This window comes from Artibeus jamaicensis, unplaced genomic scaffold, assembly GCF_021234435.1.
Source record: "Artibeus jamaicensis isolate MK-2021 breed Jamaican fruit bat unplaced genomic scaffold, CSHL_Jam_final contig_700, whole genome shotgun sequence".
In the NCBI taxonomy this organism is placed as follows: Eukaryota; Metazoa; Chordata; class Mammalia; order Chiroptera; family Phyllostomidae; genus Artibeus; species Artibeus jamaicensis.
In genome coordinates, this window is record NW_026521930.1 from 8,094,920 (window position 1) to 8,108,006 (window position 13,087).

At 50.8% G+C, this 13,087-nt stretch overlaps 1 protein-coding gene across 9 annotated transcripts in view; it reads right to left on the reverse strand.

The window, feature by feature from the left end:
- NPRL3 (NPR3 like, GATOR1 complex subunit) overlaps positions 1 to 13,087 on the reverse strand; it is a 48,530-nt gene that overhangs the window by 6,747 nt on the left and 28,696 nt on the right. For all 9 annotated transcript variants that reach the window (XM_037157191.2, XM_037157190.2, XM_037157193.2 and 6 more), the window contains 3 exons: positions 12,039 to 12,120; positions 2,888 to 3,025; positions 1,751 to 1,907 (listed from right to left, as the gene is read on the reverse strand). In XM_037157191.2, coding sequence (XP_037013086.1) covers positions 1,751 to 1,907; positions 2,888 to 3,025; positions 12,039 to 12,120 — 377 coding nt within the window. The remainder of the gene's footprint in view (positions 1 to 1,750; positions 1,908 to 2,887; positions 3,026 to 12,038; positions 12,121 to 13,087) is intronic.

Sequence of the window (13,087 nt, forward strand, 5' to 3'; positions counted from 1 at the left end):
TATAAAAAAGAACATTTGGTCTATCATACAAAAAAACACTCCACTACATTTACTTATAGATGAGTGATTTAAAATGATCTGCTGACATTCATACCTAATGCTGAGAGGGGACCTCCACTGGGCCCCCTGTCACAGGAAGCAGGAGTCCCAGAGGCAGGTGAGGTCCACCACTGGAGCTGGGCCTCAGGGGACTTCTTGTACAACCACACCAGCAAGGGGCGTACAAGGGAACAGTAGTCTCCCCACGGCAAGGCCAGGGCAGGAAAGCAAAGGAGACATCATCAAAACTTTGTCATTGGCCCTGGCTGGTGTGGCTCAGTGGATTGAGCACCAGCTTGCAAACCAAAGGGTGCTGGTTCGATTCCCAGTCAGGGCACATGCCTGGGTTGCAGGCCAGATCCACAGGAGGGGGCGTGCGAGAAGCAACCACACATTCAAGTTTCTCTCCCTCTCTTTCTTCCCCCTTTCCCCTATGCCTAAAAATGAATAAAGAAAATCTAGAAACAAAAAGTGCTATTTAAAAGTTAATCTACTTTAAAAAAAAAGCTTTGTCTTTGTGCAAGGAGACTGACAGACTCCATGTTAGGCAGCCTCAGTGGAAATGAAGGGTCAGCATCATCTTTCAAAGCTTGAAATGGGAGCTGCAGAGACTCACAGGTGTCTGCCACTTAACCAGTGCTGCTCAGAACATGGACTCTGCAGTACGTGAGAAGAGTCAGCACATTTACAGTTCTGTGCTCTGTGGGTGCTACGAAGGCCAGCAGGACGTACGAAACACCGAGGCAGAATCCAACACAGGTTCTCACAGAGGGCAGACAAAGGTCCTAAGGCACAGATGAGGGAAGGCCTTGTTCTGGATGACAGAATGCAAAATGACTGTTTTGGGGGGAAAAGGCCTAAAAATCAGGCCTTGTTAGACAAGCTTCCCTGACGCCTCTCTAGGGCCCAGATGGGCCATCCTCTTGCCTGTGCTCCTCTTCCTCTGCCCGGCCTGAGAACGCTGCCACCCACTGGCCTTTGCAGGAATCACACATGCCTGGGAGAGGCCCTGCTGCCCTCTGGTGGCCATGTGATGGCCACTGTCAGCAGAACCTGAGACACCCTACCACTGGCCTACAATTTCTCCTTGTGCTTTTTCCTTGTCCCCTGACCCCTTCCCAGGCTCCAGCCAGACCCACAGCCAGGGCTGAAGGGCCCTACATCCAATCAGAAAGGGCAGCCCACAAGCACATGGTTCAGACAGGAGGTAGCACCTTGCACACAACACACACTCATCTGCACGTGGGCTTGGTCAAGGACACAAGGTTAGGCCCTGGCTCTGCACTCGAGCAGGCCCAGTGTGTCCTGCCCTCACTGCTCCTACTGTACGAGTCCAGTGCTGCTTTCTCATGTGACCATCTGCTGTGTGCCTGCTTCAGACCTACAAGCCACCCTGCCCTGGCATTCTACCTTCCCAGCACCGGAGGGCCTCACTCCTGTCCGCTACAGCCTCACCACACTCAAAGGAGGAAGAAGTCACAAGCTAGTCCACAAGCTAGCCCTGAATCCAGGCTTGACTCAGATTCCAGAACCTCCAGCCAACCCCAGAGCCACCTGTCACTGGCTCTCATCTGGACAGAGGCAGCCTGCTTTCCTGACACCCCAGCTTCTCCCACCTTCAACCAAGGGTCACCGGCTATGAGGTATCCAGCTCCTCCTCCGGCCCATCCTTCCCCATCCAGGGTGCCTCCCCAGGACCCCAGAGCAATACCTGCAGCAAGGCCAGGTCAGCATCCTGGGCCAGCTGCTGCAGGTTCTTCACAGCTGACGTGGTCTTGATCACACGCACCAGGGCTGGGGAGCAGTCAAGCGGGAGCTCACCCAGAAGAGACTTCTCATCGCTGAGCAGCAGCAGGGCATGGTACGGGCTGTGGAGCACAGTCAGGTCAGCAGGACATGAGAGCCACAGGTCCCCTGTACCAGGTGTGCACCTGGAACCAAAGGTGCAGCTGGGGCCCACAAGCACTGAACCTCAGAGAGGAGAGACCACAAGCGGAATTAGAGACAAGAGCAGTGGTGTGTCTAGGGGTCTTTAAGCATCTGCAAGGATTGCTGTCACTCTAGGAAAAAAACAATTAGAACAAAACTGAGGAAGGTCCGACAACTTGACTCCATCTCCCACCTCTGGGACTGCCCAGCACATGTTCATTGATTGACAAAAATGAATGAATCTTTCCTAAGGAAAGAGCCCCAAATATGGGAAAAGCAAAATCGCTGCTGAGGCTATGAATAGAACTACATAAAAATATGCCTAGCAAGGAAGCCAGCAGGAAAGACATCGACTTGGAGCACAGGTTGGGGGAGGGAAAGAGAATGAGGCAGTGCTTTGCTTCCTCATCTTCAAATTTTCTGTAAATGTGCCCAGCCTTATTTTTTCAGTTAAAAAATATTTAAGGAAACTGGGGACTTGGTTGGAGACAGGAGCAGGAGGAGACTGGACTCAGCTCTTTCCTGCAGGAAATCAGTTCAATTAAAGAATGGCAATCCTGCAAGTTCAGATTCAAATGCAGGAGGAAGCAGTTGAGCAACACCATGATGGCATCCCTCCAGGGGTGTGTTTTCTCCCAGGACGCTTGAGCCCACGGTACACTGGACTAAGGAAGAACCTCAGCATGGAGCCCCACTCACCCACAGAGTGCCCAAAGGGCCCAGGGAAAACCCAGGGCTGGTCATTTCTATACAAAACCAGACACAAGAACATGTGTTTTTACTTCTATAAACAGGAGAGTCCTATCTGCCAATTGCTGTGACAGGAAGAGGAAAAGAATTTTTAGAACGAAACAACTGGTGAAACCTCAGGCAAAAGAGGAGGGGCCCTGCAGGGAGTGTGCAAGAGACCGGCACTCACCGAATCGCCTTTAAGCTCCGCTCTATGGCCTCAGGGGGGATGAGGCTTGCAGCAGCATAGTGGATCTTGTGGGGCAGGCAGAAGCTCACCTCCAGCCAGCTGTTGATGTGCAGCCGCACCACGCCAGACGTACATAAGCTGCAGATGGCAGTCTCCATTACTGTCAGTGCCGTGGCCCATTCACACAGCAACTTCTACCCAGGCACACAGATCTCACAAACCATCCCCCCCCCAAAGGTGCTTCTTCCCAGTACATTGCTTCTGCTGGTCAGAGGAAACTGTAAGTGGACAAAGATGCAAGAAAGCATCTTTTCAGACCTCAGTATGTTGTAGAGAAGAAAATATGTCTGGAACACACGCACACAAATTGTATTTCTGGCTTGCCCTGGATTCTGTAATCCAACCACAGTGTAAGGGCTCAAGGGAAGCATCTTTCTTCTCTGTCCCAGAGAATAAACGCACCAGGGGTGTTCAAATGCCTCCTCCTGAATACCTCATACCAGCCCCATCACAGGTGGGCAGCACAGGGCAGGGTCTGTCTCCCAAAAGAAGTGGGCAGGAGAAGAAGGGCTGAGGGTGCCAAGTCCCTTACGACATCCTAGCAGGGAGAAGCACATAGCACCCACCTCCCTGTAGGTGCCAGCAGCACCCCAGGTGCACGAGCCGTAGCCTCCGTGAGGCAGTCTGGGTTCTTTCAGGCCAAAACCTTGCTCAAACCAAGTATGGCAATTGTCCGCGGCTCCTTGTTTCTCTCACGTCCCACCTCAAACCATTAAGAAATCCCGTCTGTGTCTCCTACAGGGACCTACAAAATCCAGCTCTCCTCAGCACTGGCCCTCTCCATCTGCCCTACCCCACAGGCCCCACAGCTCCCAGCCCGGCAGTCCCAGCCAAGACCCCCAAATGCCAGCAGCCCCATGTGGTCTGCCCACGTTTCCCTGACCTTGTTTCCTACCCCTGATAGATCCAGCTACGCCAGCCACCTTGCTGTTGTCAGGGCCCTGGTACTTGCCCTTGACCACAAGTCCCCCTGCAGGGGGGGGGAGCTCTTTCCCTCCTTCAGATTTCAACTCAAATGCCACCTTCTCAGTGAGGTACACCCTGACCCCAGTCCCAGCCCCACAGGCAACACCTGCTCACTGCTCACATGTGCCTCAAGCACTCGAGCACAGGACACACCTCTCGGGCTGCTGGCTGACACTGTCCTCCTGACCAGAATGTGGTCACGAGGTGGGGGTCTGTGTTTCATTCGACACTCACGCCACGGCTGGTCCAGTGTGGGAGACTTGGGGGGCACTGAGAAGCATTTCATAAACAGAGGAAGGAACGGGGCCCGACGGGTGTGTTTCCTGCTCTGGTGCCTCTCAGGAAGCCTTTGCCCAGACAAAAGGATCCTGGCAGCTCCCTGTGGCCCTGGACTCCCTGCACTGGGGAACCACATACAAAGTGGCTGATTTCAGCAAGAGCTTCTGCAGCTCCCCAACAGAGAAGCCAGCCCCACAGCCTGGCTGCTCGGCCCCTGCACTAAGTCCCATCAGAGAAGCCAGCCCCACAGCCTGGCTGCTCGGCCCCTGCACTAAGTCCCATTAGAGAAGCCAGCCCCACAGCCTGGCTGCTCGGCCCCTGCACTAAGTGCTAACAGCACTTGGTGTTTGATGCAAAAGAGAAGCAACTGCTTGAGCAATGTCCCCATGGCTGATCCTCGTGCCCCTAGCAGATGAGTGAGGGGGGACCTGTGCCCACTGTGAAGGCCTGGTCTGCTCTGACCCAGCTAGGTTAAGCGGTGCTCTTCCCAGCACATTTCAACCCTGACACACTATTCCCAGTTGGCTGGATGGGCCAAGACGCCCACATCCAGCTGAGCGTGGGACAGGGCACTGGCCTGGGGAGGGCTGGTGGGAGCTGCCGTTTCATCCACTCTCAGACCTCCCTTGGGGAAGCAGCTCTACGGCCCTCACTTCCCACACCCACAGGCTGTTCTTACAGTCTCTCTCCTGAAATCTCAAGCAGCAGATTAACGACCCGAAGCTTCTCCCCACAGGTCCCCTGGAGAACTGGCAGAACCTGTAGTCAGTGATTTCAAATGCAAAAATAAATCTTTATTCTCTCAAGCAGGGAACAGGCAATGGGGGGAGAAAAGGGTGGGAAGAACACTGAGCACACCTATCACCTCAACCTCTCCCAGGGTTTCTGCCAATACCATTTGCTCACCGCACACTACCCCACAGCTCCCAGACACCTTCTGCCTGCCCTGCAGGGGGACTGGGAACACCCATGCCCCTCTAAGGATCTAAATGCCACAGAGGAATACCCCTGGCTTCAGGGGATGTGGCCGAGTCTGCGAGGCAAAGATCTGTCCAGTACTGGGGCCACAGGCCTGCAGGGTGAACCCTATGAACAGGTCTGATGAGCATCACAATTTGGGGGAGACAGTTTTCCCCCAAGGTCTCAGAGGAGAACCCCACTCCTGGCTTCTTCCAGAACTGAGTGCTAAGCAAGTACATCTGAGTAGATGAAGGCTCCCATCATCCTGCCCTTCCATGGCTGAAGGTCTCTGATGGCTGGATATCAAACCCTGCGAAACAGCTCAGCCTCCTAAGGAATCGAAGGTCACGCCATGAGAGAGCTGCCTAGGGTGCCCAGCTCAGTTGCTCCACTTAAGTCAACAGTGTTTATATCCTCAGCATCCACATACAAAAGGGAAGAACAAGGAAAATCAGGGGCTGTAGAAAGGAAGAAATGTCCAGGCTCTTTCTGTTTCACTTTATATGTGGTCAGAAAGGCTGGTCGATTGAAAATAAGGGCCAATCTATTTCTGAGATCTAATATGCTCAGAGTACTGTTCAAACACCACAGATCAAAAAAAAGACTTATCATTTTTTATATGGTCAAAAGGCTTCAAAAATAAGGGCCAATCTATTTCTGAGTAGTCTTCTGTAGCATATTGCTCAGAGTAGCTGTTCAAACACCACAGAATCAGAATTAAACAAAGATTCTTATCATTTTTGAGGTATCTGTGTTTTTCATTTTTTAAAAAAAGATTTTACTTATTTATTTTTAGAGAGACAGGGAGGGAGAAAGAGAGGGAAAGAAACATCAATGTGTGGTTGCCCCTCACACATCCCCAACTGGGGGCCTGGCCTGGAATCCAGGCATGTGCCCTGACAGGGAATCAAACCAGCAACCTTTCAGTTTGAAGTCCCGCAGTCTAGTGCTCAATCCACTGAGTCACGTCAGCCATGGTGGGAGCTGGTTTTGATGCACCCAGGTGCCCAGCGATGTCATGTACAAGTCCCCAACCACCTGGCATGTGCTGAGGCTCTAAGCACTGGTTCAGGCTCCTGGGGTAAAACTTACAGCCCAGCACTTAGGGGCTCTGATTCAGTGGTGCTGGGAAAACAAGCTGTATGGGACATAAGAAGATGGAAAAGAACCATAAGAAAAGGGACAAGCAGAGGAGGGTGTAGGGGCGCGCATTTGTGGGGCAGGTAATTTGGGTCTTGGGACAGGCCCCATGGCGAGACAACAGCAAGTGCCTGATCTGGTGCAAGGGAAATGAATCAGGCCCACATAACATCTGCACATGTCAGCCACCCACCAAGCCCTGGCGGTGCCATCTGGTGCACAGTGGCACGGGGCCCTCTCCTCAGGGAGGGAGGCCACCCACGTTGATTTTCTGGCTTCCATGTGGATGTTACTCTACTTTTCCAAGCATCTGCTCACTTCCCAGCAACCTCTTCCCCTGGAGCACCAAGGCTGCTGCTACTCTCCAGTGTGGAGATCCCGAATGCCACCCATGGCAGCACTCCAGAGGGCCAGCAGGAGACCCTAGAGTCCTTGGAAAACTCTGGAACAAGTCAGGAGAAGGGAGAATGGCCCCCAAGCTCCCAGAGAAGCCCTGTAAACCCCTCATGTCAACAGGTGAGCTAGGAATTATACAGAAATCTGTCAAGAGGAGGAAGAGAAAAGCTTGTACCTATTTGTACGGGTTTTATAAAAGATTTTGTTTATTTATTTTCAGACAGAAACCCAGGAAGGGAGGGAGAAAGAGAGGAAGAGAAACATCAATGAGTGTTGCCTCTCGAACACCCCCAACTGGGTACCTGGCCCAAAACCCAGACATGTGCCCTGACAGAACTGTATAGTTTTAAGACATGACTAGCGAAGTGGCTGTTCGGGGCCTAAAGTGTCCCTACTAAGCTTATACTTCTCTTTGTGGGGAAGTTAATGGTTTGATCTGGAGACACTGTAGGAAAAATGCTGCCCCCACGTGAGGCTTATCCAGCCGCTCACACAGGTCTGAGCCAGAAGGGAGAGCCAAGCCCTGTCTGCAGCAAGAGATACGTGCTCCCACCAGAGCCCCAGTCCTGAAGCAGTGACTGTGCACAAAGCTATGCACCAGCCTAGAATATGTTATCTTTCATATCCCGAACAGAGAATGTGTACAAGCTATTCCATTACCCTCAGACCTCAGAATCTGAGAAAGAATGTCAGTTCCTAACCTTCGGCTAATACCTGAAACATCCTCTGGCCACCCTTCTTTCTGCTCTAAGCCAGAGACCTTCAAAGCCAGCCCTGCACCATCTGGTCCCTTGGTCTCATGCAACCAGGCTTCCTAGTACGTGTGAGACACTACACCTGATCCAAGAGATCTGGGTGGGCTCCAAAAGTTTACATGTAGGTACATTTTATGGAAACAGGGACTAAAGTCCCAGGATTTTCATGGAGGGGTCTGTGGGCTCATGTATCTCAGGACAAGCAATAGTGTGAGGCAGTGAGGAGCAGGCACACAGTCCCCGGCATACCCAGCACGGCCTGCCCAGCCTCCTGGACCCCACCACAGGCCCTGCTGACTACGGAGACCCAGGCAACAAACACTTCTCCTTCAAACCCCATGGAACCCACACTGACATGACTCCTGTACACTCTTCCTTTCAACCACTAGTGGATGAGCTGATCTTACCCACATGCCAAGCACAAGGGCTGTGTTATGGAAAGTGAAGGGACATTCCTGACCCCGTGAAAGACACAGCCTGACAGTCACACAGATGAGTGAGGTGCTATCACTGAAGTCGCCGAATTCCACAGGGAGACACGGGTACTGGAAGTCAGGGTGGCCTCCCGAGGGATTCGCACTGCCACACTACATTCGAGACACCTGGGTCTGGGGCACCGGGCCAGCAGGTCACTCAGCCAAATAACAGCCCCGTATTTTATTTTATTTTTTAATTTTTACTTACTACTTATTTTTAGAGAAGTGAAGGGAGGGAGGAAGAGAGGCAGGGAAACACTGCTGTGTGAGAGAAACACAGACCAGCCTCTCACGCACGCCCCAAGTGGGGGCCTGGACCACGAGACGGGCAAGCACCCTGCCGGGGATCAGACCGGCCACCCTTCGCTCTGTGGAACAGCACCCAACTAACTAAGCCACACTGTCAGGGCCACATTTTAATTAAAACACCAAATCCAGAATAAGTCCTTTGAAAAGTCCCACCCCAATCTCCACCATCGCCAAGTCTCACAGCTTCCTGTCCCTTATTTCTGCTCTGAGAAAACCTTCCCCAGGAACCTGTCAGGAGGTTGCCACCTGCGTTCTATGCTGCCTGGTCAGTGATGAACACTCAGTCTCCCTTTCTTAGCTCTAAGGTGCAGTCCATTCTTCTGGAGCAGAGGCAGGACAGACCCTCGAGGCCAAGCTGGGCCTGGTCAGACACAGTCAGAGAGAAGGCCACAAGCCACAGGTCAGGGAGGCTCCTGGGTGGTCGCAGAGTCATTGCTGTGCCAGGCTGAGCCAAGTGCAGGGGTGAACACAACTGCCCCTGGCTTCCCTGGGGGTGGGCCAAGGACAGGTCAGGGTATGGTCTGGGAACAGGGTGGTTTAGGGGTCACCCGGAGGAAATTCTATCCTGGGCACTAACACAATAGAATGCCTGGGTTGGAGGGAGCAAACTAAGCCCGACAGTAGATCCTAGGAGCTGTTTTTGCTAAAATCCGATTCCTGTCCTTCTCCTTTAAACTGGTGCCCACTAGGGGGCACTGGCTGCCTCAGGCTCTGAGCTGCAGCAGGCCCTCAGATACCAATCCAGGGTCTCACCCCTCCTGCTTTCCAGGGCAGTTTAAACATAAACAATCGCTCTGAACCCCTGTGGCTCAGTTGGTTAAAGCATTATCTTGTAACTAAAAGGCTGTGGGTTTGACGCCTGGCCGGGGCACGTTATCTGGGCTGTGGGTTCGACCTCCAGTCACGACGTGCACAATCCCTGGTCAGGACACCCACAGAAGGCAACTGAGGCAGCCCAATGGACGCTTCTCTCTCACATCAGTGTTTCTCTCTCTCCCTTCCTCTCTCTAAAAGCAGTGTAAGGAAATGTCCTCAGGTGAGAATTTTTTTTAAAAGAAATCATAGTTCATTCTTTCTTTAGCAATATAAAGTTTGTTTCTGGTTTGCTTTTTATTTTAATTCCAGATTAGCCTGATTTTTGCTGTAGTCTAATTCTAGTTGAGATTGCTTCTTGGCCTTCTGGCTAAAATCAAGGATAATCTCAGCTGAGGCATGCAAGTTCTCACTCAGATTAAGGCAATGTTTACAAGGAAGAGATTTCTGGTACCAGACAATCCAAGACAGAGGGCAGTAATTTTTTACTCCAAAGGAAACTTCACTGTGATCATGTGGAACAGAAAGACAGGGTCAGGCTACAAGACCAAAAACCCCTTTCTGGGTTAAGCTCTTCAGAGCAGGAGGGACCATGAATCAGAACCATCACTCAGCAAGGGCCGTTCCAGGCTGCCCTGATGTTCTCTAACACCAAGGAGACACAAGCAGAAGCCACCAAAACAGAGACAATGGAAACACAAGCTGCCCTCGCAAAGGACAACTCTTCCTCACTTGTTTTTTTAAATATTGTATGTATGTATGTATGTATGTATGTATGTATGTATTAGAGGAGAAGGGATGGAAAAAGAGAGGGAGAGAAGCATCAATGTGTAGCTGCCCCTCGCACACCCTCCACCAGGGACCCAGCTGGCAACCCAGGCATGTGGCCCAGCTGGGAATTGAACCAGCGACCCTTTTGGTTTGCAGGCTGGCACTTAATCCACAAAGCCGCACCAGCCAGGGCTAAACTTACCTTATTTATTGACTTTTTGAGGGAGAGAGAAAGAGAGAAAAAAACACACCAACTTGTTCCATCCATTCATGCATTCATTGGTTGACTCTTACATGTGCCCTGACTGAGGATCGAACCCACAATACTGGCTTATGAGGATGATGCTCCAACCAACGGAGCCACCCAGCCAGGGCATCTCTCCCTCCTTTATAAAAGTACCTACACCTCCCAACAGAAAAACAAGCAAGGGATGTGAGCAGAGAACTAACAGAAGAAGAAACAGAGATGGTTTAACCACGTGAAGACATGTATAAGCTGAGATTCCATGTGAAGACATGTACTGAGATTCCATGCCATACCCATTACGTTGGTTAAAACCAAAAAGCTCACCAAGACCCTGTGTTGACAGGTGTCGCCTGTGCTGCTGGTGAGAGACACAAACCCTACAGAGAGAAGTGCATTGTACCTATCAGGCCCAGCAATTCCACTTTTAGAAATGTATGCTGTGGATATGTGGGTACACATGCAAAATAGCATGTGTGTATGGTTAAGCAGCATGTCTTACAGCAACAAAAGGTGAAACCAGCTGAACGCCCAAGGGAAGGGGTTGACCAGCAAGAAAAAGTCCTCATTTACCAGTGCAGGCGAAGTCTCCGCTATGCTGTTAAACTGAGAAGGCAACAGGCCGGCTAGGTGCGCAGTGTGCTACCACCGTGTGAAAGGGAGACAGTGGGTCAGCATCCGCCCACAGGCACCTTAAACCTGTTTGTGAGGAAGGGTACAGCACATGACTGCCTGCCTAAGTGCATCCTGCCACCAGGATGAGAACCTGCTGGGAGCCCAGCAGGAGAGAAACTCAACACTCTAGTTTTCAGACTTGATGAATATGTGAACTTTTCAAAAGCTCAAGTTAAAAAAATCATTATCAAAACATTCAGTGATTATCACTGCTATGACATTATAGATGACTTGTATTTTATTTATACTCTTCTGTATTTCCTAAATGTCTATAATGTTAGTAAAAATCAGAAAAATTAACACGACAAAGGGAAAGGCTGGGCAAACCACTGTCTCTGGACTCAGATGACACATGGTGTGGCCGGCCACAGCTCTTAGATGAAGACGAGCTCCAGCAGGGACAGGAGTCCACTGGAGTGCAGTGAGGCCTGGGAGGGCCAGGAGCGAGTGCCTGAGCTGCATGCACTTGCAGAGAAGAGTGTGAAAAAGTAAGAGAGGGAGGGAGGGAGGGAGGGAGGGAGGGAGGGGTGGCAGAGAGAGGCAATGGAACTGGAAGGTGATCAAGAAGCCTGCACCTATGGGGGGCTGTCTGCCTGGTGCTGTGCGGTGCCCTCAGCTGTAAGTGATGACCCTGTGAACAAATGGGCTAGCTGCAGGGCCGGAAAGACAAAACCACCAGGTGGGCTGTCACTTGGGCACCACCGCCCCGCCAACCCCCCACCAAACCCCTCATCCCCCCACTGCAGACCCAGGGCCAGGGAGTGGTAGTCAGAGGCATAAGGACACTCTTTAAACAGAAAGAAAGTTTTTTGTCCACATTTAAGAGAGTAGGTGCTGAGCCACAGATAGAACAACCATGGGGTTCCACTGTGTCTCTAACAACTGCTGAGCTCATACACTTACTGTCCTAACCCCCCAAGTCTCCCGGGGCAGGGAGCAGTGTGGCCAACCCCAACTCCCTCCTCTGAGTCTCCATCTCCACGTGGGTGAAATGGTGACAGCAACACCCACCTAATGAAGGTGGGTCAGAACGTGGCAGTGTCATGCTCAGTAAAATCACCGTGCATCTGTGGACTCAAAAGCACTTTCAGGTTCTCATGCATAACTTCAGGTTTATTTTCTGGTTTAAGAGAAGTCTGCAGGTCAGGCATTCATTACACCAAAGGGGCTGGCACTCCCTGCCCTCCCTCACCCTCCATTTCCCCCCAACAGGGAAACAGCACCCAGCAGAGGGAGCTCCTTCTTCAGACAGCACTCAAGGACAACAGGAAGCAAGTGAATGAAGCATGTGCTCCCCACGGTCTTACCTGTCATAAGCTTCCTTCAGGTCCCTGGCCAGCTTGCACTTGGGCAAGATGTGATGGAATGGGGACTGAGAACCATCATTTGCTGCAAGAATTGCAACACAGAAGGATTTAGAAACTCCAAAGCAAGAAAAATCACACAGGCTACAATAGAAAAATAACTTTTAAAAAGAGTTTTAACCAAACATCAGGATATTTATAACTGCTTCCTATAAAATCTTTGCATCCAGTTGAATTAAAATTAGACTTCGGCTGATTTGTTCAACTGTGTTTATGAAATATCTGTATTTAAACTTCAGCACTGGCCCCACCTAACCCTGGAATCAAAGGCGGCAGGGAACCAGCCCCCTCACTGGCTGCCGCTGCAGACTCTGACCTCAGACCACCAGAGCCACTTTCCGCCTCTGTGACCATGGAATTCCACACCTCGTCCCACCTTTTCTGCCATGTGTTTATGCTAATGTAATTTATTTTTGTGACTGAAAGTCTTTTTCATTAATGCTTTCTCATAAATGTCCAACAAAAATTATACTAAGCTGAACTTTAAAAAAAAATCCTATGATAAAGTCAGATTCTCAAGAAAATGTTTTAAAAAATAAAACATCTCAATTGTTATTGATTGGTACATAAGTGGCCAAAACAGAAGTACATTACACATTTTGACAGCAAATTTAAAAATTGTCAAAACATAAAAACTAAATTTTTACTGACAATACACCTGAGTGGGACAGTTCATACACAGTGATCACTGCTGATCCTTACTGCTGAGATTAGACTGGGTTCACCTTCAAACGTGGTCCTAGTTCTCTCTTTTTAAAAATATTTACTTATTTGTTTGTCTGTTTATCTTTAGAGGGGAAGGGAAGGAGAGAGGGAAACATCAAGGTATGGTTGCCTCTAGTGCGTCCCCTGCTGGGAACTGGCCTGTAGGGAACTGGCTTGCAACCCAGGCATGTGCCGTGACTGGGAATTGAACCGCGATCCTCTGGTTCGCAGACCTGCGCTCAATCCACTGAGCTACACCAGCCAGAGCTTCCTAGTTCTCTCTTTTG